This window comes from Balaenoptera musculus, chromosome 20 (genome assembly GCF_009873245.2).
Source record: "Balaenoptera musculus isolate JJ_BM4_2016_0621 chromosome 20, mBalMus1.pri.v3, whole genome shotgun sequence".
Classification (NCBI taxonomy): Eukaryota; Metazoa; Chordata; class Mammalia; order Artiodactyla; family Balaenopteridae; genus Balaenoptera; species Balaenoptera musculus.
Window position 1 is genome coordinate 190415 of NC_045804.1, and position 27733 is coordinate 218147.

General features: G+C 38.5%; 1 protein-coding gene across 6 annotated transcripts in view; it reads left to right on the forward strand.

The window, feature by feature from the left end:
- HELZ (helicase with zinc finger) overlaps positions 1-27733 on the forward strand; it is a 156404-nt gene that overhangs the window by 112284 nt on the left and 16387 nt on the right. For all 6 annotated transcript variants that reach the window (XM_036835893.1, XM_036835892.1, XM_036835896.1 and 3 more), the window contains 4 exons: positions 3673-3752; positions 7697-8237; positions 8635-8893; positions 9691-10207. In XM_036835893.1, the coding sequence (XP_036691788.1) occupies positions 3673-3752; positions 7697-8237; positions 8635-8893; positions 9691-10207 (1397 nt within the window). The remainder of the gene's footprint in view (positions 1-3672; positions 3753-7696; positions 8238-8634; positions 8894-9690; positions 10208-27733) is intronic.

The following is a 27733-nucleotide window of genomic DNA, read 5'->3' on the forward strand; positions in this document are numbered from 1 at the left end:
AGGTTGCCTATCTCCACTTCATTTAGTTGTTTTTCTGGGGTTTTATCTTGTTCCTTCATCTGGTACATAGTCCTCTGCCTTTTCATTTTGTCTGTCTTTCTGTGAATGTGGTTTTCATTCCACAGGCTGCAGGATTGGAGTTCTTCTTGCTTCTGCTGTCTGCCCTCTGGTGGATGAGGCTGTCTAAGAGGCTTGTGCAAGCTTCCTGATGGGAGGGACTGGTGGTGGGTAGAGCTGGGTGTTGCTCTGGTGGGCAGAGCTCAGTAAAACCTTAATCCACTTGTCTGCTGATGGGTGGGGTTGGGTTCCCTCCCTGTTGGTTGTTTAGCCTGAGGCGACCCAGCACTGGAGCCTACCCCCCTCTTTGGTGGGGCTAATGGCGGACTCTGGGAGGGCTCATGCCAAGGAGTACTTCCCAGAACTTCTGCTGCCAGTGTCCCTGTCCCCACGGTGAGCCACAGCCAACCCCCGCCTCTACAGGAGACCCTCCAACACTAGCAGGTAGGTCTGGTTCAGTCTCCTGTGGGGTCACTGCTCCTTCCCCTGGGTCCCGATGCACACACTGCTTTGTGTGTGCCCTCCAAGAGTAGAGTCTGTGTTTCCCCTAGTCCTGTCGAAGTCCTGCAATCAAATCCCACTAGGCTTCAAAGCCTGATTCTCTAGGAATTCCTCCTCCTGTTGCCAGACCCCCAGTTTGGGAAGCCTGACGTGGGGCTCAGAACCTTCACTCCAGTGGGTGGACTTCTGTGGTGTAAATGTTCTCCAGTTTGTGAGTCACCCACCCAGTGGTCATGGGATTTGATTTTATTGTGATTGGGCCCCTCCAACTGTCTCATTGCGGCTTCTCCTTTGTCTTTGGATGTGGGGTATCTTTTTTTTTTTTAAACATCTTTATTGGAGTATAATTGCTTTACAATGGTGTGTTAGTTTCTGCTGTATGACAAAGTGAATCAGCTATACATGTACATATATCCCCGTATCCCCTCCCTCTTGCATCTCCCTCCCACCCTCCCTATCCCACCCCTCTAGGTGGTCACAAAGCACCGAGCTGATCTCCCTGTGCTGTGTGGCTGCTTCCCAGTAGCTATCTATTTTACATTTGGTAGTGTATATATGTCCATGCCACTCTCTCACTTTGTCCCAGCTTACCCTTCCCCCTCCCCGTGTCCTCAAGTCCATTCTCCATGCCTGCGTCTTTATTCCTGTCCTGCCCCTGGGTTCATCAGAACCTTTTTTCTTTCTTTCTTTTTTTTTTAGATTCCATATATATGTGTTAGCATACAGTATTTGTTTTTCTCTTTCTGACTTACTTCACTGTGTATGACACACTCTAGGTCCATCCACCTCACTACAAATAACTCAGTTTCATTTCCTTTTATGGCTGAGTAATATTCCATTGTATATATGTACCACATCTTCTTTATCCGTTCGTCTGTCGATGGACACTTAGGTTGCTTCCATGTCCTGGCTATTGTAAATAGTGCTGCAGTGAACATTGTGGTACATGACTCTTTTTGAATTACGGTTTTCTCAGGGTACATGCCCAGTAGTGGGATTGCTGGGTCGTATGGTAGTTCTATTTTTAATTTTGTAAGGAACCTCCATACTGTTCTCCATAGTGGCTGTATCAATTTACATTCCCACCAACAGTGTATGAGGGTTCCCATTTCTCCACACCCTCTCCAGCATTTATTGTTTGTAGATTTTCTGTTGATGGCCATTCTGACCAGTGTGAGGTGATACCTCATTGTAGTTTTGATTTGCATTTCTGTAATGATTAGTGATGTTGAGCATCCTTTCATGTGTTTGTTAGCAACCTGTATATCTTTTTTGGAGAAATGTCTATTTAGGGCTTCTGCCCATTTTTGGATTGGGTTGTCTGTTTTTCTGATATTGAGCTGCATGAGCTGCTTGTATATTTTGGAGATTAATCCTTTGTCGGTTGCTTCCTTTGCAAATATTTTCTCCCATTCTGAGAGTTCTTTAACTTAACACAGTTTACTTTCCAATTTATGTTTTACCACTCAGGTACAGAAAAGGAACCTCACAGTATTTCAGATTTTCCTCTTCTGGTCTTTTATCTGTTGTTATCATGCATTTATTTTACTTTTACCTATGTTATAAGCCTCAAACATTGTTATTATTTTCATTTAAAGAGCCAAGTATCTTTTTAAAGAGTTTTAAATAATAAGACAAATAATCTTTTATATCTATCCATGTAGTCAGTACTTCTGGTAATCTTGATTTCTTTCTGTATATTCATGTTTCTATTTCAGTAATTTTTCTTCTGCCTGAAGGACTTCTTTTAATATTCCTTGTAGTTCAGGTCTGCTGGCGATGAATTCTTTCAGCATTTGTATGTCTGAAAATGTTTTTATTTACAGGGCATAGAGTCTTGGTTGATAGTTTTTATCTTTCAGTATTTTAATGATGTTACTCTACTGTTTTCTTGCTTACATTATTTTTAGTGAGAAATCTGATGTCATCCTTATCTTTGCTTTTCTGTATATAACATGTCTTTTCTTTCTCTGACTGCTTTTAAGAACTTACTTTTATACTGGTTTTAGTAATTTGTTTATGATAAAATGATATTCCTTGGTGTAGTTTTCTTCATGCTGCTTGTGTTTGTGGTTTGTTGAGCTTCTTGTATCTGTGGGTTTACAGTTTTCATCAAATTGGTAATTTTTGACCTTTATTCAGAAATTGTTTCTGTCTCACCTCTTTTTCTCTTCAGGAATTCCAACTACCCATTTATTATGCTTCTTAAAGTTACCCCACAGTTCACGGATGCTCTTTTCATCTTTTAAAAAATTCTGTTTTCTTTTTGTGTTTCACCTTGCAGTGTTTCTATTTCTATGCCTTCAGGTTCACTAAGTTTTTCTTCTGCAGTGTCTGAACATCTGCTAATTCCATCCAGTGTATTTTTCCTCTCAGACATTGTAGTTTTCATTTCTTAAAGTTTAGTAGTAAGGCTATTCTGGCACAAAGTTCCAGTGGCATTCTTAAAAGAATGTTTTCAAGGAAGAATCCAAATTAAGGATTTGGTTTCAAGGGATTTAAAATATCCAGTAGTTAGTTCTTATAGATTAAAAGCCTTTCACATGCGTGAACTAGCATTATTTGTCTATTATAATTGTGATTTTTTTAACCTGAATATTGCTTCCTTTAATGTTTGTCATCCACTTATATTTAGTTTGATATCTATTACTTTTAAAAGTATAACTGCATTCTTTTCAGAATATCTTTATTTAGTTTAGATTCCTTTACTAAATTACATTGACGCATTATTTGGATTTTTGCTTAATTACATTCGTAAATGGCCAAAGTAGTAAGCCTTTATAAATAGGCCTTTTCTATGTCTAGTTTAAGAAAATGAGGCTGTAAATTCCTGGAGAATGGGCAGTTATCTTTGGAGTTATTTGATATTTTAAGGTTATTCCCTTATTAAGTTTTTGCCTTGTCAGAGAGATTTGCTTCATTTATAAATTTTCTTTCTTGCAGAGAAATTGCAACTCTGAAAATTTAAGAACAAAACCCAAGCAGTAATAATCAATTAATAATTGTTGAAAAATGTTTAAAATATTCTACTTCTTTGTCTAATATTGGATAGTCATTGGCATTTTGTAACATCTACTGGAGACAATTTATAAGAATTTTGAAATATTTTCTTAGGTAAAAGTGATACGAATAATCCTGGACCTGAAATTAATAAGATTCGGACGCCAGAGAAAAAGCCTACAGAATCAAAACAGGTATGTGGTTTACCTTTAGTGAATGTATTGTTCTAATGGAGTTAGTTTGATTGATCGTCTTGGAATCCTGGTGTTTTAAAGAAAATTATCTACCTTTTTATGTATATCTTTTACGTTTGTTGTTTCATGAGGATCTGGTGGGTCATGTTGCACTCTCTCCCTCCACCTTTTCTTTGGCTACACTATTTTATTTATCAGAATACTTCTCTCAAATTGTGTTATTTAGCAATAGACTTGAATTCAGAGACTTCCAATGGTAAAGTAATAAATGAAGACACCGCTATAGATGTGTTATTAGAAATTATCTCAGATGGAGAAGAGCTGTTGTGGTGCGGAAGGGAGACTTAACTTCCTCAATCCCTCACCTTGTTCTATCATCACACCTGCTGTGTGCTGCATCCTTCGCTCTTAACCTGTTTGTTCATCTGCTTTTTCTACTTCTGTGCTCGTGAACCACTTAGGGAAAATCAAATCATTGGTTGAATTAGTGCCACTGGAAATGCATGCTTTCTAATCTCAGGGAACCCGTGGGGTGCCTCCCCGTTTCTTTTGTAGGTGCCTGGCTCCCTTTGCCCAGTTTTCTCAGCAGCTCTTCTGATGCCTGCTTACCTTCTACCTGTTATGCTTACGATCAGGAGATGACCTGGCCTTAGAGTGAAATTCATCAGGATTTCACGCTGTTAACTCAGAACTTTAGTCCTCACACTTTTCCTGGGTCCTTGAACATCCTTCTATATCACCGATCTCAGAGGAAGAGTTTCCATTAAGACTTATCTCTCCTCTTCCGGTCAGCTCACAGACCTTGTCCCTTCTCTTCATTTATCTTCAGATTCTTTCCAGCTACTGGTTCTTCCTCCTCAGCCTGTAAGTAAATTGATTGGTAGACTGTTTGTTTAAAAGACACTTTATTTGGCCTTTATTTCCTTTATATAGCTACTGCCTAATTTCTCCTTTTTCCCCTCATCTCTTATTTGTCCCTTAACCAACACAGACTAGTATTAGGCCTTAACATTTCACTAAAACTGTTGAGCTCAAAGTGACCAGGGACTTCCCCGGCAGTCCAGTGGTTAGGACTCTGCACTTTCCCTGCCGTGGGCCCGGGTTCGATCCCTGGTTAGGGAACTAAGATCCCGCAAGTGGCGCAGCCAAAAAAAAAAAAAAAAAACAAACAAACAAACTCAGAAGTGACCAAATCTTATGAACATGCTTCAGTTGTAGCCTTACTTGACTTTTCTTTGGTATTTGGCACTATTTTCTACCTCTTTCTTCTTGACCATCTTGTTTCTTTTGGTTTCTTTGACACACATTTCTACTTATCACGACTCTTTCCAACATGACCTTCTGTCTCTTTTATAAGGTCCTGTCGACCCCTTCCCATCTGTCCCTAGTCCTAGTCCTTAAGTTGGGGTTTCCGAGGCTTCTCTCATGGTCCCATACCTCTCTTTGCATTCTGTGCTTTCTTACCATAAACTAGTCCAATTCCACAATTTCCATTACTTGCTCCCTGATAGTGACTTCCAAATCTGTATCTGCAACCTCAGGCTGGCTTTAAGCAACTGTTCTCTGTATTCAGTTACTTATGCCTCATAAGCAGCTCTGACTCACAGTTTATACAACTGGAAGGGCTCAGTACCCACTGGAGGAGCTGCAGTGCCAATTAGGCGGCCAGGGGAGCTTGCTGATAGAGTAAGAGGGAAGCAGCAGTGAAAGTAGGCGTCCTGTGTGTTTGGGGAAGGGTGCAGAGAGAAAGCAGATGGCGTGCGGGGCGGTACAGCAGCAGCACCTGTAGTCAGAGGGCCAGGGTCAGGGTTAGGACAGACCCAACCAGGAGAGTCGGAGGTGCTGTCAGAGCAGCTGAAGCCAAGATGGCCAAACGTCTCTCACGTCCTTTTTAAAATTTTCTGTTGTGGTCTTTCCCTGTTAGGGGACTAGGCAACCTGATAGACATGTTTCATTTTCTTTTCCACCCTGATGCTTCGTCCTGGGGCCTAGGGGGAACATGTCCTAGCTCTCCTTGACTCAGGATTAAGAGGAAAGCAATAGAGGAGAATCTGATTCTGATAATATTAGAGTCGGACTCCTTCAGATTGTACAGTCGTCTCCCCTGCTCAGCCCCTTGTAGTATCACAGAGGAGCACAGTCTTGATCTAAACTTCTACGACACTGGCCCAGCGTCTTGTCCATGTCAAAGTCAGAAGTGAAGAAGGCAATTGAAACATCAGCTTATCCACAGACAACCTTGACATCTAATCATGGTCTCCCTCATGCGGTCAGAGTATGCCTGTCAACAGTATCTGTTGGAGAAAGGTGTATCTCAGCTGAAATGTCGCTTCAGTCATTAAAAAGATGAAGATTTATAGGGGAAAATGTTTGTTTATAAAGAGCCTGAATCAGGTTCTGAGACAGTTGAAGAGCAGGCGTGGCAGCTGCTTGGGAAGACTGGGACCGAGTTACCATCCTTCTCCTTTCATTTTCTAGATAATTTTCATATACCCAGTAGTCTTCAGGATCTTATTGGCCAAATTTAACGTTGGTCCATTTGAGCTCGACATGAGAATGCTCTTGGGGCATGATTGGCACATCGCAGCCATTTGTGGCAATAGCTTGCTTGCCAGGTTACCCCAGCTTCAATTCAGGAACAAACTGCTTGTTCTGTCTTCTTGAGAGTGGTCAGTTTCATGTCTCCTAAGATCAGACTTGTGTTTCAGAAGGATGACAGCACTCCCTAGCTTAAAAACCTTTGGTAGCTTGCCACAGTTTACAGGATTAAAAAAATGTTTATTCTCAGTATTGACTCATTCAGGGTCTTGTGTAATTGGGCTTCTGCAGTTTCATCTGATTTCAGGGGGAAGATTAGCATGTAAGTCCAGTTGTAGCTCTATGTGCACGGAACTTCTCGTCTCAAATCTGCTTCAGCGTATAAGGTGTTACCTTTATCTAGTATGTACTTCCCTCATACTAGATAAAAAACTCCAGTTTTTTATGCAAGATTATCATCATCTCTGTGAAGTCACCTTTAATTTTCTCAGGCTCCAGGATGTCACCTCACGTCCTCTTACAACACCTCTAATTTTACGTTTGCACGTTGGTATCCTCTACTGGACTCCAAGCCAGAGCTGAGAGCTTAGCAGACTTGTTCTGTGAAAGGCCAGATACTAAATGTTCAGGCTTTGTGGGCCGTGTGGTTTCTGTTGCAGCCGCTCACCTCTGCCGTTGTAGTGAGCAAGCAGCCGTAGACAGTGCGTCAACTTGCACAGCTGTGGCTGTGTGCCAGTAACGATCTATGCACAGAGATCTGGTGGACTGGAGGTGGCCTGGGGGCCGTCGTTTGCCGCCCCCGCTCTGCGCCCCTGGGGTACAGACCCAGTCTGACTGCTGCCTTATCTCCAGCCCCAGGCACAGTGTCCTTGGTAGGCCCTCAGTAAGTGTTTGTTGAGGAATAATGGCAAACATTGACAGCCAAGCTTTTAATGCAAAGGTGATATAGTACTTTTTTTTTTGTTCACTTCCAAGTTATTTAGACTGAGACTTTTTTTATATTAATATAGATATGTTTGAGGAAGAGATGTATAAAAACAATAAAATCAGAAGGAAAGAACACACTTTAATGATTTATATCAGAAGGAAGTAAATGGTTATCTTTCCAAGGAAGAAAGTGTGAAAATAAAAATAATGTTTTTAAATGAATTAAAGTGGATATGCTAATAAAATAGTAGTATCTTTCCTCGTGACTCACATTTAATATGCGGGTTTTTTTCTGTTTCATCTTTCCTAATTTAAAGAATATTCCCTCATTTGATTGTCAGAAAGTGATTTATTGGGCCCCCAGCGCTCCTGCTATTATGGATAAGAATGGATCATATCTTTTAGATGTGCTAGGGGTGGGAAAAGGTGGTGAACCACAGATCTTCTGCAGCTAAAGAATACTTTTTCTTTTTTTTTAGATGGATTTGGAATCAAATCCACAGAACAGAAGTCCTGAATCACGTCCTGGTGTTGTTTATCCCAAATTTCATCGCAAAGATAATCTCAACCCCAGACACATAAATCTTCCCCTTCCTGCTCCCCATGCACAGTATGCAATCCCCAGCCGTCATTTTCATCCACTTCCCCAGCTGCCGAGACCACCATTTCCAATTCCACAGCAGCACGCCTTGTTAAATCAGCAGCAGAATAATTTGCCTGAACAACCAAATCCGATGCCGCCCCAGCCGAATCAGGCAGTCCCGCAGCAGAATCCGCTGGGTCAGCTTTCTGCTGCCTGCCAGGCAGGCCCCAGCAGTGCTTTTTTTAATAATGCGGTTTCTCATCGACCGCAGTCCCCTCCTGCAGAGGCTGCAGGTCCTGAGCAGCAGCCGCCTCCCATGCTGCAGGGGGGCCACAGTCCTCTGCGAGCCATTGCGCAGCCCGGCCCCATTCTTCCTTCACATCTGAATAACTTCACTGATGAGAACCCGCCAGGATTGCCTGTAGGAGAGGCTTTAGGTAAGTTCTCTGATCACTGCTGGATGTGACAAATGCAGAGATGATTTACTTAAATGACGTGTGCTATACAGTATTTTTTGAGTCAGGATTGATTCATTTCTTCAAATAACATCAGAAAAGAATCAATCAGTTAGTGTAGTAATCAGAATCTAGTTCCAAATGCTATATAATACTAAGCATCCAGTTGATGTCAGGTTATGTCGTAATGTAGGTAAGGAATAATCATCATCATCACCGTAACTTTAGTTACTGGCAAGTTTAGAAAACATACGCTTTCTCCAAAACTCAGATTGTAGCCATTTCTTTGTGGAGAATATCTGGTTGTAAAAACTCTTGAAAGAATTAACTTGAAACCCTAAATGCTGAAAACATAAACTTCGCACCAATGTTTCTACAGATCGTGTGCATGGGAGTGTGGCTCTGGAAGCATTGCGGCAGCAGCAGGTGCGGTTACAGCAGTGGAGTGAGCACCACGCCTATCTCAGCCAGGGCAGCGTTCCTTACCCACACCATCACCATCCTCACCCTCACCCGCACCCGCACCCGCACCTCCAGCATCTTCCCCAGCCGCCCATTGGATTACATCAGCCACCAGTGAGAGCCGACTGGAAGCTCCCCAGCAGTGCCGAAGATGAAGCGGAAACGACTGACTCAAGGTATTTCAGCAGACGGACACGAGCTCCTTACCCTTACCTTTCTTGAACGGTGTCCTTTTAGCCTCAGACTGGAATATTGTCCCAAAGAAATTGGATGCCAGCCTTCTAGGTACATTGCTACACAGTTCTGTCGATTGACTCTTAAAATATAGAGCATCTTTTGAGAAGTAACTGTTCTGAAAATCTAGGCATGGACGACCCGCTGTGGCTTGTAAGTTAATGTGGCCCCTTGCTTTGCAGTCCTTCTGAAAGAAACATACCATCACTGTGCGTGGTTTTTTCATACTCAGTCATAATGCAAAGAATGCAAAGAGGACAGAATTAAATTAGAGGTTAAAAGTTAAAAATTATAAATTGATCATCAATATCTTTTTTTCTAGTAGCACAAAATTCTACCGTCTTTTAAGTATAGATGTTTGAGTGTTCAGTCCTTATTCTAAACTTGTTTTTATGGTGTCATGTGAATGCATTGAAGTGTTTCCTAATCCCTTCTGAATAAGATCCACCATTGGTGACCTTTTATAGCCGTCAGTTACCAAAGGCATGTAAAGACCAGGACAGTTGTTTTTAACACCAAGGGAAAAGAAAGAAATCAGATACTTGGGCATATTTAGTGTCTTCAGTTCAACACCTATGAGCGTTAATGCTTCCTATTCTTGAGATGGATTAACATTCGTTTTGATTAAGTAGTATGCTACTGTTTGTAAAAATTACACATGTAGTTGCTTAAGCTCTCCTTAATGTGATGAAGCTTTTCTTTTGTTTTCTCCTCCTCCTATTTCATCATCCTTATGTAGGTTTCAAGACTTAATCAGAGAACTGTCTAATCGTGATCAAAGTGAAACGCGGGAACTAGCTGAGATGCCGCCACCTCAATCAAGACTTTTGCAGTATCGACAAATTCAGACCAGGAGCCCACCAGCAGTCCCCTCGCCCCCGTCCAGTGCAGACCACGGTTCCCACTTCTCCAACTTCAGTGACAGCAGCAGAGACCTCGAAGTAGCCAGCAGCCCAGCCTTTGCACAGCGCCTGCCGCCGCAGCTGTTCAGCTCGCCTTTCTCGTTGCCGGCTGAACACCTCGCCCCTCCTCCCTTGAAATGCCTGGCACCTGACGGAGCCTGGGCTTTTGCCAGCTTACAGCAGAATCGCCTGATGGGGCCGGGTGTTCCCTATGGCCTACCTCCACTGCCGCCCAGGCCACCGCAGACCCCTTTTGTGCACATGCAGAGCCACCAGCCTGCTGTCAGCCAAGAGCCCTTCCACCCGCTGTCGGCGCGCACCGTGTCGTCCTCTTCGCTCCCCAGCTTAGAAGAGGTAAATGCCTTTCTTCTGCGCTCCTCCTTTCGGGATTAGTTGATGGTGAAAAATACCAATATTTGTTGGTTTGATAATGACGGTGGACAGATCTTAACTATATTTAATAGTCTTGTAAAGATAATATTTTCTTGCAACTTATTTATTTTTCAGCTTCATTTTAAAGAGTTGTTTATTTTTTTATTGAAGTCTAGTTGGCTTACAGTATTGTGTTAGTTTCAGGTGTACAGCAAAGTGATTCAGTTACATATATATATTTTTTCAGGTTATTTTTCATTGTAGGTTATTATGAGATATTGAATACTATTCCCTGTGTTATACAGCAAATCCTTGTTGCTTTTCTGTTTTATTTATAGCAGTCTGTATCGGTTAATCCCATACTCCCAATTTATCCCTTCCCCCTCTCCCTTTCCCTTTCAGTAAACCGTAAGTTTATTTTCTATGTCTATGTGTCTGTTTCTGTTTTGTGTGTAGATTCATCTGTATTATTTTGTGGATTCCACATATAAGTGGTACCATGGGATATTTGTCTTTCTCTGTCTGACATACTTCACCTAGTATGATATTCTCTAGGTCCATCCATGTTGCTACAAATGGCAATATTTCATTCTTTTTTATGTCTGAGAAATATTTCATTGTGTGTATGTAGGTGTGTGTATAGATTGTGTGTGTGTGTGTGTGTGTGTGTGTGTGTGTGTGTGTGTGTGTGTATGTATATATATACCCCATCTTCTTTATCCATTCCTCTGTTGATGGACACTTAGGTTGTTTCCGTGTCTTGGCTGTTGTAAACAGAGCTGCTATGAACACTGGGGGTGCATGTATCTTTTCAAATTAGAGTTTTCCGTCTTTTCTGGATAAATGCCCAGGAGTGAAATTGCTAAATCATATGGTAGCTCTATTTTTAGTTTCTTAAAGAACGTCCATACTGTTTTCCACAGTGGCTGTACCAACTTACATTCCCACAAACAGTGTGGGAGGGTAACCGTATCTCCACACCCTCTCCAGCATATTTATTATTTGTAGACTTTTTTTTTTTTTTTTTTGTAGACTTTTTGATGATGGCCAATCTGACCAGTGTGAGGTGATACCTCACTGTGGGTTTGATTTGCATTTCTCTAATAATTAGTGATGTTGAGCATCTTTTCATGTGCTTTTTGGCCATCCGTATATCTTCTTCAGAGAAGTGTCTATTTAGGTCTTCTGCCCATTTTTTGATTGGGTTGTTTGTTTTCTTGATACTGAGTTGTATGAGCCATTTGTGTATTTTGGAAATTAACCCCTTGTTGGTCAGGTCGTTTGCAAATATTTTTTTTCCATTCCTTAGGTTGTCTTTTCGTTTTGTTGATGGTTTCCTTTGCTGTGCAAAAGCTTTTAAGTTTGATTAGGTCCCACTTGTTTATTTTTGCTTTTTTTTCTTTTGCCTTGAGAGATTGGCCTGAGAAAATACTGCTATGGTTTATATCCAAAAATGTTTGGCTGTGTTCTCTTCTAGGAGTTGTTTGGTGCCATGTCTTATATTTAGGTCTTCAAACCATTTTGAGTATATTTTTGTATATGATGTGATGAGGGAGTGTTCTAATTTCATTGATTTACCTGAGGCTGTTCTTGGAACTTATTTTAATTTTCCTCTTTTTATTGTGCTATTTCAGGCTTTGTAGAATGGTCATTGTTACAACATGAAGCCTTTTATTGCTGTTTTAGAACATTTAACATCTGACTGACTTGAGGAGGCTATTCATTCAAGAAGCTTCGTCCTGTCTGGTCTGAGGAAATGGTTTTTAGTGGCTCATCTTTTTACTTACATTTGTTAATTACAAATTCGTTCATTAAGGTTTTCCATAGATGTTGGCTCTCTCAGCCAGTGGTCTGTTGCAAGGGCTGTGCTCTTTCTCCTGTCATTCATCCTGGTGCTTTCTTAGACTCGGGCAGTTAATACACAATGACACTGATTCCCAAATATCAGAATTTGCAGTCTTTAGCGTAGAATTGACTCTGCTAAACTAAGCAGTTTAGGGTAAACTGAATTATACTTTGGTATTGCCAAAGAGCATCTTTATGGACCTTCACTGATATAAAAATCTTAGTAATTCTAGATTATATATTTTCAAAAATGGTACCATTCGGTGTGGACTAAAAAATGTTGTCTAGCTGTTCCTGTTAAGCTTACAGTGATTAAAGGTAAGAATGTGTAAAGCTCGTGTGGTCATTATCAATCACAGATGTCTTCTTAAAGCAGGGTAAACATTTTGAATTTTGAGATATGAAAAATATTTTTTTGACATTAGCTTCATTTTGGCTGTTCCTTAATGATTTCTAAAGGCTTTAGAAATAATTTATTCATGTTTTGCAAATTTTCTGCTACAGATGCTGATTAAAAAGTCAAGTTTCATAGGGAAGCTTCTATATCTTATTTGTAGGGTTTTGGAGGTAATTTGTTCAAATTGTTCCAGTATTCATTGATTGGCTCATCCTGTGTAATAACTGTCATTAAAACAACTTAATTGCTGTCTTAGCCTCCTAATGTAAATTGTAAGCATAAGATGAATTGGTATCTGTATATATGTATTGTGAGGATCTAAAATTTGGAACCATACTTTTAAAGACTGGACAACACATATATGACAGTATTTCAAATTATAATGGAATGGCTTCACAACTGAATAGTAGTAATTTTCAGTTAAGCAGTGTTTTATGTATGTGTCTACCTGTGTATTTGTTTATTTATGATAAAATTCATATAACAAAAAAAATCACCATTTTATCCATTTTAAAGTAAAATTTAATGGATTTTAGTATATGCACAATATTGTGCAGCAACCACCGCTATCTAATTCCAGAACATGTTTGTCACCCTAAGAGAATTGCTGTAACCAATGAGCAGTTACTCCCTGACCCTCCTACTTGCAGTCCCTAGCAGCGCATAATCTATTTTCTGTCCCTGTAGAGACTTCTGATACAAATGGAATCGTGCAATATGTGACCTTTCGTGTCTTGCTCCTTTCATTTAGCATAATGCTTTTGAAGCTCATCCACTTTGTGGCATGTTATCAGTACTTCATTATTGTTTATGGCTGAATGATATTCCGTTGTATGGATATACTACAGGTTGTTTATCTGTTCATCAATTGATGGACATTTGGGTTGTTTCCATTTTTTCGCTGTTATGAATAATACTGCTGTGTACATTCATGAACAAGTTTTGTGTGAAAGTATATTTTCAGTTTTCTTGTACCTGAAGTTCTTGGGTCAAATGGTAACTCTGTTTTTGAGGGGCTGCCAAACTGTTTTCTACAATGTCTTGCGCCATTTTATATTCTCACCAGCAATGTATAAAGATTCCAATTTGTCCATTATTTAATTATAGGCATCCTAGTGGGTGTGAAGTAGTATCTCGTTTTGACTTGTGTTTCCCTAATGACTAATGATGCTGAGCAGCTTTTAATATGCTTATTGGCCTTTTGTATATCTTCTTTGGAGAAATGTCTATTCAGGTACTTTGTCTGCTTTGAAAAACAATTGTCTTTTTGTTGTGGAGCCATAAGGGTTTTTATGTATATCCTGAATACTAGGTTCTTATCGCATATAATTTGCAGTATTTTCTCTCATTCTGTGGACTGTCTTTTCCCCCTCTTGAGAGTATCCTTTGATGCACAAAAGTTTTTAATTTAGATAAGGTCCAATTTATCTGTTTTCTCTTTGGTCGTTCTGCTTCTGGTGTCATGTCTAAGAAACTGTTGTCTAATCCAAGATCACAAAGATTTACATCTACCTTTCCTAGTTTTATAGTTTTAGTTCTTACATTTAATTCTTTGATCCATTTTGAGTTAATTTTTGTACATTTTATGAGGTACGTGTCTAATTCACTATTTTGCATGTGGTTGTTCAGTTTTCTTTGCACCATTTATTGAAAAGACTGTTCTTTCTCCATTTTATGGTCTTGGCAACCTTGTCAAAAATCAGTTGACTGCAGACCTATGGGTTTATTTCTGGACTCTAAATTCTCTTCATTGATCTATATATGTCCTTATGCCATACCACGCTGGCTTGTATACTGTAGCTTTGTAGTGAGTTTTGTATTTGGAAGTATGAGTCTTTGGTACTTTGTTCTTCTGTTTCAAGATTGTTTTGGCTATTCTGGGTCCCTTGAATTACCATATGGAATTTAGGGTTAGTTTGTCAGTTTCTGCAAAAAAAAGCCAGCTGGGATTTTAAAAGGGATTGCATTAAATTTGTAGATTAACTTGGGAAGTATTGCCATCTTAACAATATAAAGTCTTCTAGTACCTGAACATGGTACCTTTCCATTTATTTAGGTCTTTTAAAATTTCTTTCAACAGTATTTTGTAGTTTTCCAATTATAAGTCTTACACTCCTTTTGTTAAATTTATTCCAAAGTATCATATTATTTTTTGTGCTATTGTACATGGAATTGTTTTCTTAATTTCATTTTTTGGATTGTTCACTGCTAGTGTTTAGAAGTGCAACTGATTGTATACCTGCAAACTTGCAGAGCTCTTTGTTAGCTCTAATAGATTTTTTTTTGTGGATACCTTAGGATTTTTTATATAGAAGATAATGTCATCTGCAAATATAGTTTTGTTCTTTCCTTCCAATCTAGATGTCTTTTATTTCTTTTTCTTGCCTAATTGCCTGGCCAGAACTTCTAGTATAATGTTTAGGGTACATTTTTGGCAAAATTAGGGGAAGACAAGCATTTCCGGCGTGAGTTTTCCAAATTTCCTTCTGTTATTGATTTCTAATTTCACTCCATGTGGTTGGAGAACTTACTTTGTATAATTCTTATCTTTTAAAATTTATTGAGACTTGTTGTATGGCCTATCCTGGAGAATGTTTCAGGTACACTGGGGAAGAATGTATATCTTGCTCTCGTTGGGTGTCATGTTCTATAGATATGTTAGGTCTATTTGGTTTATATTGTTCAAATTTTCTCTTTCCTTTGGGTCTGCTGTCTAGGTTTTATATCCATTATCGAAAGTAGGATGTTGAAGTCTCCAAATATTATTGTTGAATTGTGTAGTTCTCCTTTTAATTCTGTCAGTTTATACTTCATGTATTTTGGGCTTCTGTCCTTAGGTTTACATATGTTTATAATTGTTACATCTCCTTGTCTACCTTTTATCGTTATATGGTATCCTTTCTCTCTCATAACAATTTTTGTCTTCAAGTATGTTTTTTTCTGATATTTGTATAGCCACCCCAGCTCTCTTTTGGTTACCGTTTGCATGGAATGTCTTTTCTCATCCTTTTGCCTTTTGATTTTGTTGTCATTTGTTTGTTTAGTGATTTTTCTGAACTAATTTTTTAAATTTAATTTTAAGTTAATTTTTAAATTTTGAACTAATTTATTAAAGTCAGTATTTGTTGTGTGTGGCCTCTGAAATTTTTCTTCCATGGGCTTAATGATCAACTAGTCATTGCCCAGAGATTTCCTTAAACACCCCATTCCAAAAACATTGCCCAGTTTTTGCAGAGGCATCTGTGTGTATGTGTGTTTGCGCACACCTTCCATACTCAGCCAGGCAGTTTACACCTCTGCTTTAGCTTTAACTTCCTGCTTCTCCAGCCTCCAGATCAGCCAGAGGTGAGAACTTTTCAGGCCTTTCCTGAGCACATGCACAGCATGTGTGTGGTCTTCTAGATTCCCAGGGAGGAACAGGTCGGAGCTATTCAAAGTCTTTATTCCCTAAAGTATCTTATAACCCAGGCTTTCCTCCAAAGCTTTTTGTTAGTCTGTTGTTTGGTCCAGCTGCTATCCATTGCTTCAGGCAGCAGCAACTAAAACATCGGCCTTGTAAATATTTTCAGTATGGCCCTTTCAGCACTGGTTGAGTTCTGAGTTAGATAAGTCAAGTGTTGTTTTGTACCAGACAGGTCAAAACAAATAATTACAGCTCTTTGACAGTGAGGCCCCTTCTGCTCTGATAGTAGTGCTGGAAACGCAGGGTCTTATTTTCAAGGCTACCACTCAGCTGGAGAAGCAGGGGCATGGGACTACGGTAAATGAAAATACCGCAAATCTTGCTCTTCTTACTGAAATTTTCTGGTTTCTCTTGATTAAGTGCTCCCCTGGTTGCTGCAAGCTTTAGTTTCCTAAATTCCAAGAAAGTTGATTGTGACGGTTTTTGTCAGTTTTTTTTGTTTGTTTTGGTTTTTTTTAATTAATTAATTTTACTTTATTTTTGGCTGTGTTGGGTCTTCGTTTCTGTGCGAGGGCTTTCTCTAGTTGCGGCAAGCGGGGGCCACTCTTCATCGCGGTGCGCAGACCTCTTACTATCGCGGCCTCTTTTGTTACGGAGCACAGGCTCCAGACGCGCAGGCTCAGTAGTTGTGGCTCACGGGCCTAGTTGCTCCGCGGCATGTGGGATCTTCCCAGACCAGGGCTCGAACCCGTGTCCCCTGCATTGGCAGGCAGATTCTCAACCACTGCGCCACCAGGGAAGCCCTTTGTCAGTTTTTTCATTGCTTTTATGGAGTTCCTCGTTCCACCATTTTTACTGATAACCCTTGTGATATTTTGATCTAACCAGTAGAATGAGTTCATAATGTTTGGGGGAAATAACATGCCACAGTTTTTATAAGGTTTTATAAAGTTTTGTACTTTGCTAAATAATGCTGGATACTGAATAGTGTACTTTTAATCATTGATCTATTTAAATGTTTCTTAGTTTTGGAATTTAAGTTCTCTGTACCTTCGAGCTCTTAACATTTGTTATTACTGTTTAGCTGTGAGTGTATGAATAAGTACCTTCAATTGTCAGTGGGTTCTTAGAGTGCAATTACTTTTGCAAAAAACATTTGGTCACCTTTATTTTGATGCATGAGATTCACAAATGATGACTGACTTGCAACACTGAAGAAAATACCTTGACAAGGAAAATATTTTTACCACATTTGCAGGATTTGACGTTTTCAGTACATTAGGATAACTTCTGTCTGTTATGTTGTACAAAACGATTTTGCATGAATCATCTCACAGAATGAATGGTTTATATGCTTGCTGTTTATTTCCAACCTTTTAAAATAATTTCCTTAACATTAACAATACAGAAAAATGTGTTATTTCCCTACCTACTGTGAATTCTTTCATTGCTAGAAACCTTGGTAGATGAAGCTTATGTTGGATGAAAACATCTAGATGTTAGCTTAACAGTTAACTTGAACAGATGGTTTTTCATATTGTGTTTCATTAGTTTTCTCTTTTTTTATAATAATTTTGATTTTCTTTTGACAAGTGATATATCTGGTCAGCGTGGAAAATGTGGAAGTTAGAGAAGTTATTCCTCATTTCACTATACCAAGATAGCTACTGTAATGTCGGGGAGTAAGAAATTTCCTCTACCCTTCTAGGTTCTTCTGGCTGGTCTGAGAAATAAATTGACATGAGACAGCTTAATAGGAGAAAAATCAAACAAAGTTTAAAATCATCTGTACATGGGAGAGACCCAGGAAAACTGAGTAACTCACCAAAATCGTCAAAGCCCTCACCTTAAATACCATCTTCAGCTAAGACAAAAGGATGTGGGGTGGTGGTTGGAGTTCAGAGCGCAGGAAGGCAGTTGGCTTGGAGATGGATAATCAAGTGTGTGGTGTGCCGGCGGTGCAGCCAGTGGGACCCAGAGAGGAATTTTAACAAACAGGCTTTGCTGGGTTCCTCCCTGTCTAGACACTTAGTTCACACTATAGTGATCTCTGGTGACAGCTCCCTTCCTGGAACAGGTCCTCTATCTGCATTCTTTTAGGCAGTTAGCGGGAAGGTCAGAGGTTCTTCCTGAGTCTTTTGGGCCTTAAAAACAATCAGCCTAAATTAATCCTCAAGCCAGAGAGACATTTTGGGGTAGCCAATTTTGTTCACCTACAGTAACAGATAGCTTTTCATAGCATTCACAGGTGAGAACATGTAACTGTCATGGAGGGGGGATTACTTGTTGGAGACGTGAAACAATTTTTTTCCCTAATTGCTGTGCTCAGTTATATCACCCCATCAGACCTTTCTTTCTACCAGGTCAAGATCCCTAAACATGATCTTGATCCTATTCTATGACACTTTTTGCTACTTAAAAATTTTAGAGTCTTCTCATTTAGATGCTTAGGGCATCAATCCATGGATTTTCCTTACCTACCTCAAATGCAGCAAAAGCCCTGGCCCTCAGCTGCCTGGATGAAGCCAGGGCTCTGTGGCTTGGTCCTAGTGCCTGCAGCCTCTCCCACTTCTAGTTCTTCACTGATGTGAGGAGATAAGGAGAATGAAGGGCAGAGGGGCCTCCTTACCTGGACCAGGTTACAGACCATCCCTGATTGGAAAGAGATTGAGAAATTGCTCCAATTGGATTTCACATTTCAGTGTAAGCTTGAGGTTATGATTTAAGTTTCTCCAAATATTTAGCCAGTTGTTTTCATACTCTTTATTAAATGATTGCATATTCACTCAATAGAATAGTAGCTTTCTTGTCAAATACTAAATTGTTTATAATACCGCTGTATCACATTTGTGTTTCAACTCACTGCTCTTAGGGGAGGGGGAAATGAAATGCAAGGAGCAGCGAATGAAGTTAACTCTTGGCTTCTGAGCTTCCAAGGATTCAGTTTCTAGTAATTTTGGCATGATTTGGGATTCTTTCAAGGGTAATTTTGATCTGAATGAGGTTTTTCATTTTGCATGATAACTTTAGAATCTAATCTCTGAGTAAGATGCAGTTCTTCAGTATATGCTGCAATCTGTTTCTGGACTTTCTATTTTTCTCCTCATCTGTCTATATGTTTCTGTACCAGAATTACACTGTTTTAATTTTTGAGGCTTTCTGGTATTCTAATTTGATAGTGTGACGTCTCCCTTATTACTTTGTTTTTTTTCTTCCAGTTTCGGTTTGGGGAGTGCCAGGGAGAAGAGGTTATTCTCTGGTTTTTCTACTAGAAGTTTAGAATACCTATGTGAACTCCTCCCCCCGAAACAGAAACAAAAACCTTTCTTAGGTTTTAATTTCAGTTACATCAAATGGATAGCTTAAATTGGGGGAAATTTTGTCTTTACAAATATTTTAAACCTCTCATTTAGGAACTGTACAGTCTTCAATATTTTAATTTTTTTTTTTCCTTCTTCCCTCCTTCTCTTCCTTTTTTCTTTGTTTTCTGAGTGTTCCTCTGTAAAATTCTGTAGTGTTTTCATTTCTCATTAAGTTTATTCTTAGGTTGATTTTTCCTTGCTTTGTGTTTATGAACAGGACCTTTTTTTCCCCCCATTTTACTTTCCAGTTATTTTATCTCGAGAGATAAATCCTCATGCTTCTTAAGTGGAGATAGTTGTATCACGTTAAAAACCTTTTGTTTAACATAGAGCCAGCAGTGCAGAACGCTGGTGCAGAACAAAGCTTTTGCCATTTAAGAGGTACTTTGCCATGAAATAGTTTGATTAAAAGTCCTCACTAGTAATAAATGGAAAATTCCTTTTAAAAGTGTCATTGTAAAAGTCTCCAAATGTTTATGAAGCTGCACATTTTTGTGCTGCAGTGGTGGCATTGTTGTAATGGCCTTCTAACAAAAACGGAATTCTCGTAAGTCACTTATTCTGATCAGCTTCCTATAAATCAGCATTTACTTATGCCATCTTAGAGGTGACGAGTAAGCCTCTGTGAGGTGTCTGCTTTGAAATAGTTCTGTCTTATGTGTTGGCTTTTGAACAAAGACACTTTTTAACCCATCTGTTTATTTTCATGTTTTCTTTCAAACAGCTAGCTTTGAGGTTAGTTTTCAAAACTATTTTCAGGAAGTACTTGTCCTTCGATACGCAGTGATTTCAATACTGCTGTCTAATCATCCTCCCCCTCCCCCGCCAAGTCTCCTTCTATGGAGCAAGGTATTATTGTACAGATGTAACTTGAAGATTATATTCTTGGCTGATCAACATAGTCTGTCTATTCTGACTTTAAAGGTGGATGGATGATGATAGGTCACGATTTATGTTGCATAACCAGGTAGTATTGCTGTCTTCTCAGAAGTGTCTTCTCAGATCGTCACTGTGTGGTATCTAATAAACCATCTAATGCATATAACAGAGACAGTGATCAACAAATTAATAAATTAGACCTGTAATTTAAGCATGAATATGCTTAAATTATCAAAGCTAATCATTTAAATGAGATGCTCTATTTTAATTAAAGTTTCTGGCACCATAGTTAATGAGACTTGGAATTTCCACCAGAGCATTTAGCTCTTCCTTAGTGATTAGCTTTGATAGTATAATTATAAATAGAGCCCTAATTCATTAAGTTGCTAACCTTTCCCCCAGTTATTTATTTATACATATACACGTGAATGGCTTGCTAACCTTATACATTAGAGGTGTACCTTATAAGACAGTGGTAAGCAGATTATGAATTTTTACTTAAACTGACAACAATCTCTAAAAATAGAAATTCATACATGAGTTTAGTCATTTAGCTTTTTCTTCTTAAATGGCTTTTGAAACTTTAGAATTACACTATGATTTTTAGAAGGAGGTATTAGCAGTGGACTTAGAAAATAATGATCATATGTTTAGCAACATAACAAATTCACAGTTTAAGCATGAAGAATGTTTATAAACACACAAACATATATGGAGTCCATACTGAACCCAGGACTAAGGATCTCCGACAGAGGAGAGTAAGCCTTTAAGGAATAAATAATGAAATTATTTAAGACCTGAGGCCTCTAAAATTAAATTCTGCATGCCAGTCATTGATAGAGTTGCCATCTAAAAGTAAAGGAACAATCTGATCGGCAGGAGATGTATGTAGAAAGAGTAGTCTTACTCTTCAGGAAAAAAACTGAGAACTGGGCAAAAGCAACAGGAAACAGAAAGTGGTCAGGAAATAAGAAAAGAAGAAAGAAAATAAAAGGTGAAAAGTATAGTTTATATATTTGAACAGCCTAAGGGCCCACAGGACTGAAGTGTAGGGGGAAATAAAAGGGTGTTCTCTGTCAGAAATATATATATATTTTTATAGGCAAAGGATCTTTTTGTCAAATTTTTGTTTGCGGGCCCTTCTCTTTCAGTGTACTTCACAGGCATTTCCCTCTGTGGGGAGAAAATCTGAAATTTTAAACTCATTGCCCATAATGCATTTTATTGTAATCAGTTAGCATGCTCTCTATAGTTTTTTGAATTTAAGTAACTTAAATAGGCTTGTATATGTCATAACACTTTAATTATTTTAGCAAATACATCAAATTGTTGATGACTGTTAAGGTCGGTGATGGATTATGTTTGGACTTTTTAATAATAAAAAGTTAAAATATATTCTCATTGACAAAGACTTTGATTTATTGAAGGCTTTAAAGTAAAACTTAGAACTTTGGGATTAGTCAAGTCCTTGAAGATCATTTATTCTAACTCCTCCTTTTAAAAAGAAACTGAGGCAGTGAGATGTTGAAGGACTTAAGAGCTTAAGCAGTTCCTAATCACAGCAGAGCTGAGACTCCTGACCTCCGGTCTCGCGTTGTTTCTGGAGCATCACACTGTTGTTCAGATCCTTATGCCACAAATAAGGTTTACTCCGAGAAAGCAGGAAGTGATTGCAGTTACATGAAGTAGACGTGGCAGGTGGGTGGGTGAGGCCAGGGGTGAGACAAATCATGTTCTTGGGACCAAATAATTAAATCTTCAATTATATGAAGTTCTCCTTTTCGGAGAAGGGGAGGGATGGTGGTGGAGAGAGAAGGAGATGGTTCATTTTCGAATTCCGTATTCTTAGAGCTATCCAGTTCTACCTACTAAATGTTTGACAGCTCAGATAATTAATTTGGAGATCTCAAATATCAGAAGATTAACTATAAGGAATTTATTTCTGAATGTTCTTTAAAAATTAAACAAAATTCTCTGGCATTACCTTGTTTTTTGAAATTAATTATGATAATTGTGATTCTTCATAGTTAGAATTATTCTTCAGAGTTGTCATAGCTGTTAGTTGAAGGTAAACTTCTGTGTACTATTTTATTTATGTCAAGCTGACATATTTTCATTGTAAGAGGGATTGTGGTCTATAATTGATAACTTGACTGTTTCACATTCAAGAAGAGTTGACAAGAGCCAGAATGAGTCAAGGTAGCTCAAAATGTCACAGCAGTGAACCTGACATTTCTCTCTTAGATGTAATATTGCATTCCTTCTAGTATCTCCTCTATTACCTTGTGTTTGGATGTAGGAAAATAACATTGCTTGGTGGGAAAATACTATTTGCAGAGTGTAAGTGCCCTTGCCTGTGAAATGCTTTCAAATGGTATTTTTCTTTATTTAGACCTAAACTGATTTTAATGCACTTTGGTACAAAGTCACGTTCATTTTAGTATACCTTTCTTTCAAGAAAAACAATAACAAAACCCAGAGATAAATGTAATGTGGTTTTGAAAATTAAGATAAATTTTTGCTTCTATTATGATTGAATCTTATGAACCTAATGTGACATTGACGTTTTCAAACTTCTGTTAAGATAATGCATTTTATTTTAAAATAATATAAAAGAAATGGTGGAGAGTGGCATAATTATTTAGGTGAGAGATGATGGTGGTTTGGACTATGATGGAGCAGTAGTGATGGCGAGAAGTAAATTCAAGGTCTGCTTGTAGCTGAGATCTACAGGGATTCCTGATGGATCCGATGTGATGTGAAATGCAGTGAAACAGAACCACCTCTTTCTTGTTTCTGCTCGCCATGTTTCAGTTGCTCAACAGCCACGTGTGGCCCAGCGCCGGTTTACTGAACAGTGCAGGACCCCAGCATCTCCCACACCACGGGAAGGTCTTTTGGACAGAATTGCTCAACTGAAAGACTCACACCCTTCAGCTCTTTGAAACTGTCTTGTATTATTTCTTTGCTAATTGTCTACCATCTTTTTTTCTCTGTTTCTCACTTCCTGAAGCTTCTGTTGATAAGATGTTAGACTTCCTGGATTCTTCAAATTCTTTCTTTCTCTCACATTTTAATGTTTATATTTTTCCTGCTGTCTGAGATTTCCTTCATCTTACCTACAGACCCTTCTATCACACTTTACATTTGAGCCCTCAAATTCTTTCATTTCCAAGAGTTCTTCCTTCTCAGGTTTTTCCTGTTTCATAGCACCTTATTTTTGTTTTTATAAATGCAGTGCCTTTTCTGAGGAAACCAATTGAGAGTTTGTTGTTGTTGTTTTGTCTTAGATTTTTAGTAAGAACTAAAAAAGCATTTAAAAAATATTTTTAAAACATCATTGCTACTTCTTTTTCCTGGGCCTTCCTTTTCTCCTGTTTGTCTGTGACCATCTTTTACGCTGGAGACTCCCTTTAAATGTCCGGTAACCCTTGATTATCTGTGTCCCTGAGAAGAAGTTTGGGAGTTTTATGTTTCCTTAATGACTCACTGCCTGGCAGGCTTTTCCCTGGGGACTTTTTAATGCTTGAATCTTCTAGGAGTGCAGAGTGAGACTACTTGTTCTCTGTACAGACTTTCCGTTAATCCCCCCAGTTTTATCCCTTCGTCCTGCCTTCACTTTCCATTGTAGCTTGTGTTTCTGAGGCCCGAGCCTCTGTGGAATTCTGCAGAGTGGACTGATTCTCCTCTCAACCGGCAGCTCTAACTCCATCCTTCTTCCACAGACACAGTCTTCCACGTGTTCCAGAAATGTGTCCCATGTTGATGGGCAGTCATCCAGTCTTGATTGTTATAGATCCTTTATGTTCATTTATTATTATTTTAGTGGAGTCTTGGGCCAGTCTCCACCATTAACTGGGAATCATGCCTTTAAAAAAAAATACTGTTTCAGAAGTTATCAAGTCCTTTTCAATAGATTACATGACATGAACCCATAGACATTACCGTTGCAAACTACAGTTTATCCAACACACATTGCCTGGCTTGCTAATACTGATTGTTTTTAATCTTATAGTGGTACTCCTCTCCTAGTTTCTTTCTTCCCAGGTAACTCGACAAAACTATAGCACATTGCTTTAGACGTAAGGTGATAACCTTACTGGGAGCTAAACTGAAGTAAGTTAGTAGAGCCCAAGAGTGTTCTATAGTCAGGAATTTCTTCTTCAGAGCTTGGGGAAATTAAATAGAAAATATGGTATGTATTCAACATTAAACGTTTAAATCCTTTTGTCGAATACTTATTGAGGACTTTTAGGTTCTAGGCATGGTGTTTAGGTGCCGGGAATACACAAGTGACTAAGGTCTGATTTCTGCCCCAGAGTCTTTGCGTGTCCTTGACATTTTAATTTAGGTCAAGGTTACATTGCCTCTTCTTGGATCACACGAATCCAGGCCAAAAACATATTTTTAGATTAAAAGAAAAACGTGAGCATCTCCAAAGAATCAATTTTGTTAGTGAACCAATAACCTTCATATTGTATGAAAATTTATAGTTGAACAAGATGTAAAGCGATGGAATTTAGTGGTATTTTAGACCAGTAAATTTGTAAAGTTGTGAAAAATTATTAAATATCCTAGAAATGAGATAAAACTCAGAGAGTACAGACTGATAGTCCAGATTTGTTTTTTTTAACTTGTTCAGTGGTTTTTTAGAAAATTAAATTTGACTAGTTTGAGTGCCAGGCATGTATTCTTTAGTTTATCACAGCATAACTCCATATTGTTCAACACCTGGTCTGATTTACATTACACATTTAGGTTATAGACTTGGTCCTACGGCATTAGAATTTTCCAACTTTAAATGAGTGAAGAAATAAAGTGCAGCTATTAAATATGATGTAATAAATGAGTTTTCATAACATAAAAAGATACCTGTGATATTTTAGTGAGAGAAATTACCAGGCTGTGTATATCATTTTAAATGAATGCGTATGTTTATATGCACACAGGGGAAGATGCTCATAGTACCTGGTTTTCTGCTTGTAGTGATGTTAAGTTGATTGACGCGTATCAGTGATCAGATGACGGCAGTCTGAGCCACCGATTTTAAAAGTTCCCAGCGACCTTTCGGATTTAGCAGCTATTGACGACTATCGTTTAGAACTGTTGTTTCATTAGAGATGGCAAAATGGCGATTTTAAAATTCTTTTAATTTCTTTTGTATCTATTTTTCTTCTATAAAAGAGAACTTCTCCTCACTAAATGTTTCATTCCTTCAAATCTGGTCTATATAGAAAAAATGAGTAGTTCTTGCCCTTTGTTTTCTTGCCCTAAATTTTCAGAGTAATGAATTGGTGCCTTAGCAGGCCCCAGAGATGACCACTCAGGCTCCCCTCACCTTTTTTTCCTTTGGAATATCATCATGAATCAGGTATCATTATATATTTGAGTTTTCAGTTCATTGTAGCCATTCTACAGTGTGACACACTGTTATGTCTCTGGCCAGTGGGAGCCCCTTCATATTGGTGGCTGTGTTCTTTGACATATTGACAGTGACCTTTGGTAGCGTCCTTGCTTTCAGTCAGGACAAGATGTCTCTAGCTCATCTCGTACATGTTCCGCTCCTGACCAGGAATCAGGTGTTTCTCAGGGCAGCCCTGATGGAGACTGTAGTCTGGTACTGGAGGTGCTCTCTGGTACTGCTTGTCCCTGCTTTTTCACTGGGCAGAGCCGGGAAGTACTTTGTTTTTTGAAAGAGAAAAATAAATCATGAGTTCATATTGATATTTCCAAGTCAATGAAGGATTATAAGGTTTTTAATATTTGTGTTTTTCACTTTACACAAAAGATCATTGTTCCTAATAAATGACTAACAACTAGTCATTTGCTTTATATGTATATACATACACATAGGTAAGATATAGATAGAAAAGGGTGTGTGTATAATAGTTTCATAATAACAGTACTGGTGTTAAATTAGCAATAAATGCAGTTGAAGATATCTGCGTGGTTCATTTTGTCCTAAGGCTATATCCCATAGATATATTTAGTTAAAATACTGGATTTTAAAGGTATCTGAAATAATTCTTCTATGTGTGGTTATAGCACTCATTTGATAAACATTTGAGTTTATTTCTATTTGTTTTTAGTTTTCAAATCTAATTTTGATTTTAAGAAGCACTTATCAGTACATGGTCCCAAAGTCCAAATTATAAAACAAGTGATATTCACAGGTTAAACTTCCATTCCTGTCTCTACTCCTTCCTTATCCCTTCCCCCTATAGAAAAAAATTATTATTTTTTAAAATTAATCCTCTCATTATTTCTTTTTGAAAATAAAAGCAAATACTTATATATGTACATGTACCTCCCTTTCTTAGATAAAAGGTAGCATGTTATACATATTGTTGTGTATCATGATAGATCAGAGCTCATCCATAGCAGTACTTAGAAATCTTCCTCATTCTTTTTACAGCTGCATAGTACTTTCATTATATAGCTGTACCATGGTTTATTGAACTGGTCTCCTATTGACAGACAGTTGGATTGCTTCCAGTCTTTTGCTATTAAAAAATAGTGCTTCATTGAATAGCTTTATGCACACGTCAGAGGGATCTCAAAAACTTTTGTTTATGTGATGTTTAAATATCTATCAACAGTTTTTTTAATATAAGCTATCAGTGTTTAAAACTAATAATTTAAAATAAATATCAATTCATTTAAAAATTATAATAATGAACTCATTACTTGTTAACAAAAATAACTGTATTTTCCAAAACAAAAATGTTTAGTGAAAAGAGTGCCATTTTTTCAATTTTGCAAATCTTCTGCAATATGTCATTTTGGTTGAAGTATATGAAGAAAACTCTGTCACGCAGATATGTACCTGGAAAAGGGATTTTAAATTTTAATGACTTTTTCAGACAATTATAGATATTCTCCCTTGATACTGCACCAAAACTTGGCAGTTAGTAGTTTCTTAAAGATTAGTTGCAATATGGAGTCAAAAATTTCCCTGTGATGGCCTTGATCACAGCAAAAGCTTGTAGGAGCCAGAACTCTGAGGGAGGGGAGCCATCTCAGCTTGGTGGGCCTGTGGTGCCAGGAGGGTGGGGCCAGACCTTGTTGCCTTTTCCTGTCTGTCCTCCTGCCCCTTGGCCCTAGACACTGCACGGTTGTGGGAGTGGGTGGTTTCTGGTCAGAGGACTATCAAGGGGGCTCCCAAGGACCTAGAAATCACCAGGGAGCTCATGGAGAGGAGGCGCTTAAGAAAGTGACTCTGTGGAATTGTTTATGAATTCATGGGCCCAGGTCTGACATACACATACATGGATCAGATCCTAATTAGCATACCAAAGACATGGAGAACTGAGCTGATGGATGGACCTCTGCCCAGGTCACAGACTGAATCCAGAGTGGCAGGCACTCAGTACAGATCCAGATAGCACCACAAAGGCTTTGAAAACTAAGCTGACTTTGAAACCATAGCCCACAGAAGACAGGTTGGAACTTAACCTTACCAGATCAGTTGCCTGCTAAAACAAAAATATCAGTATCGACATTCTCTGTAGGATTTAAACAAACCCAGGGTCTCATAAGCTAATATTTAAAATGTCCATAATACAATCCAAGATTACTCAGTATATAAGAAATTATGGAAATCTCAGCTCACACAGGAAAAG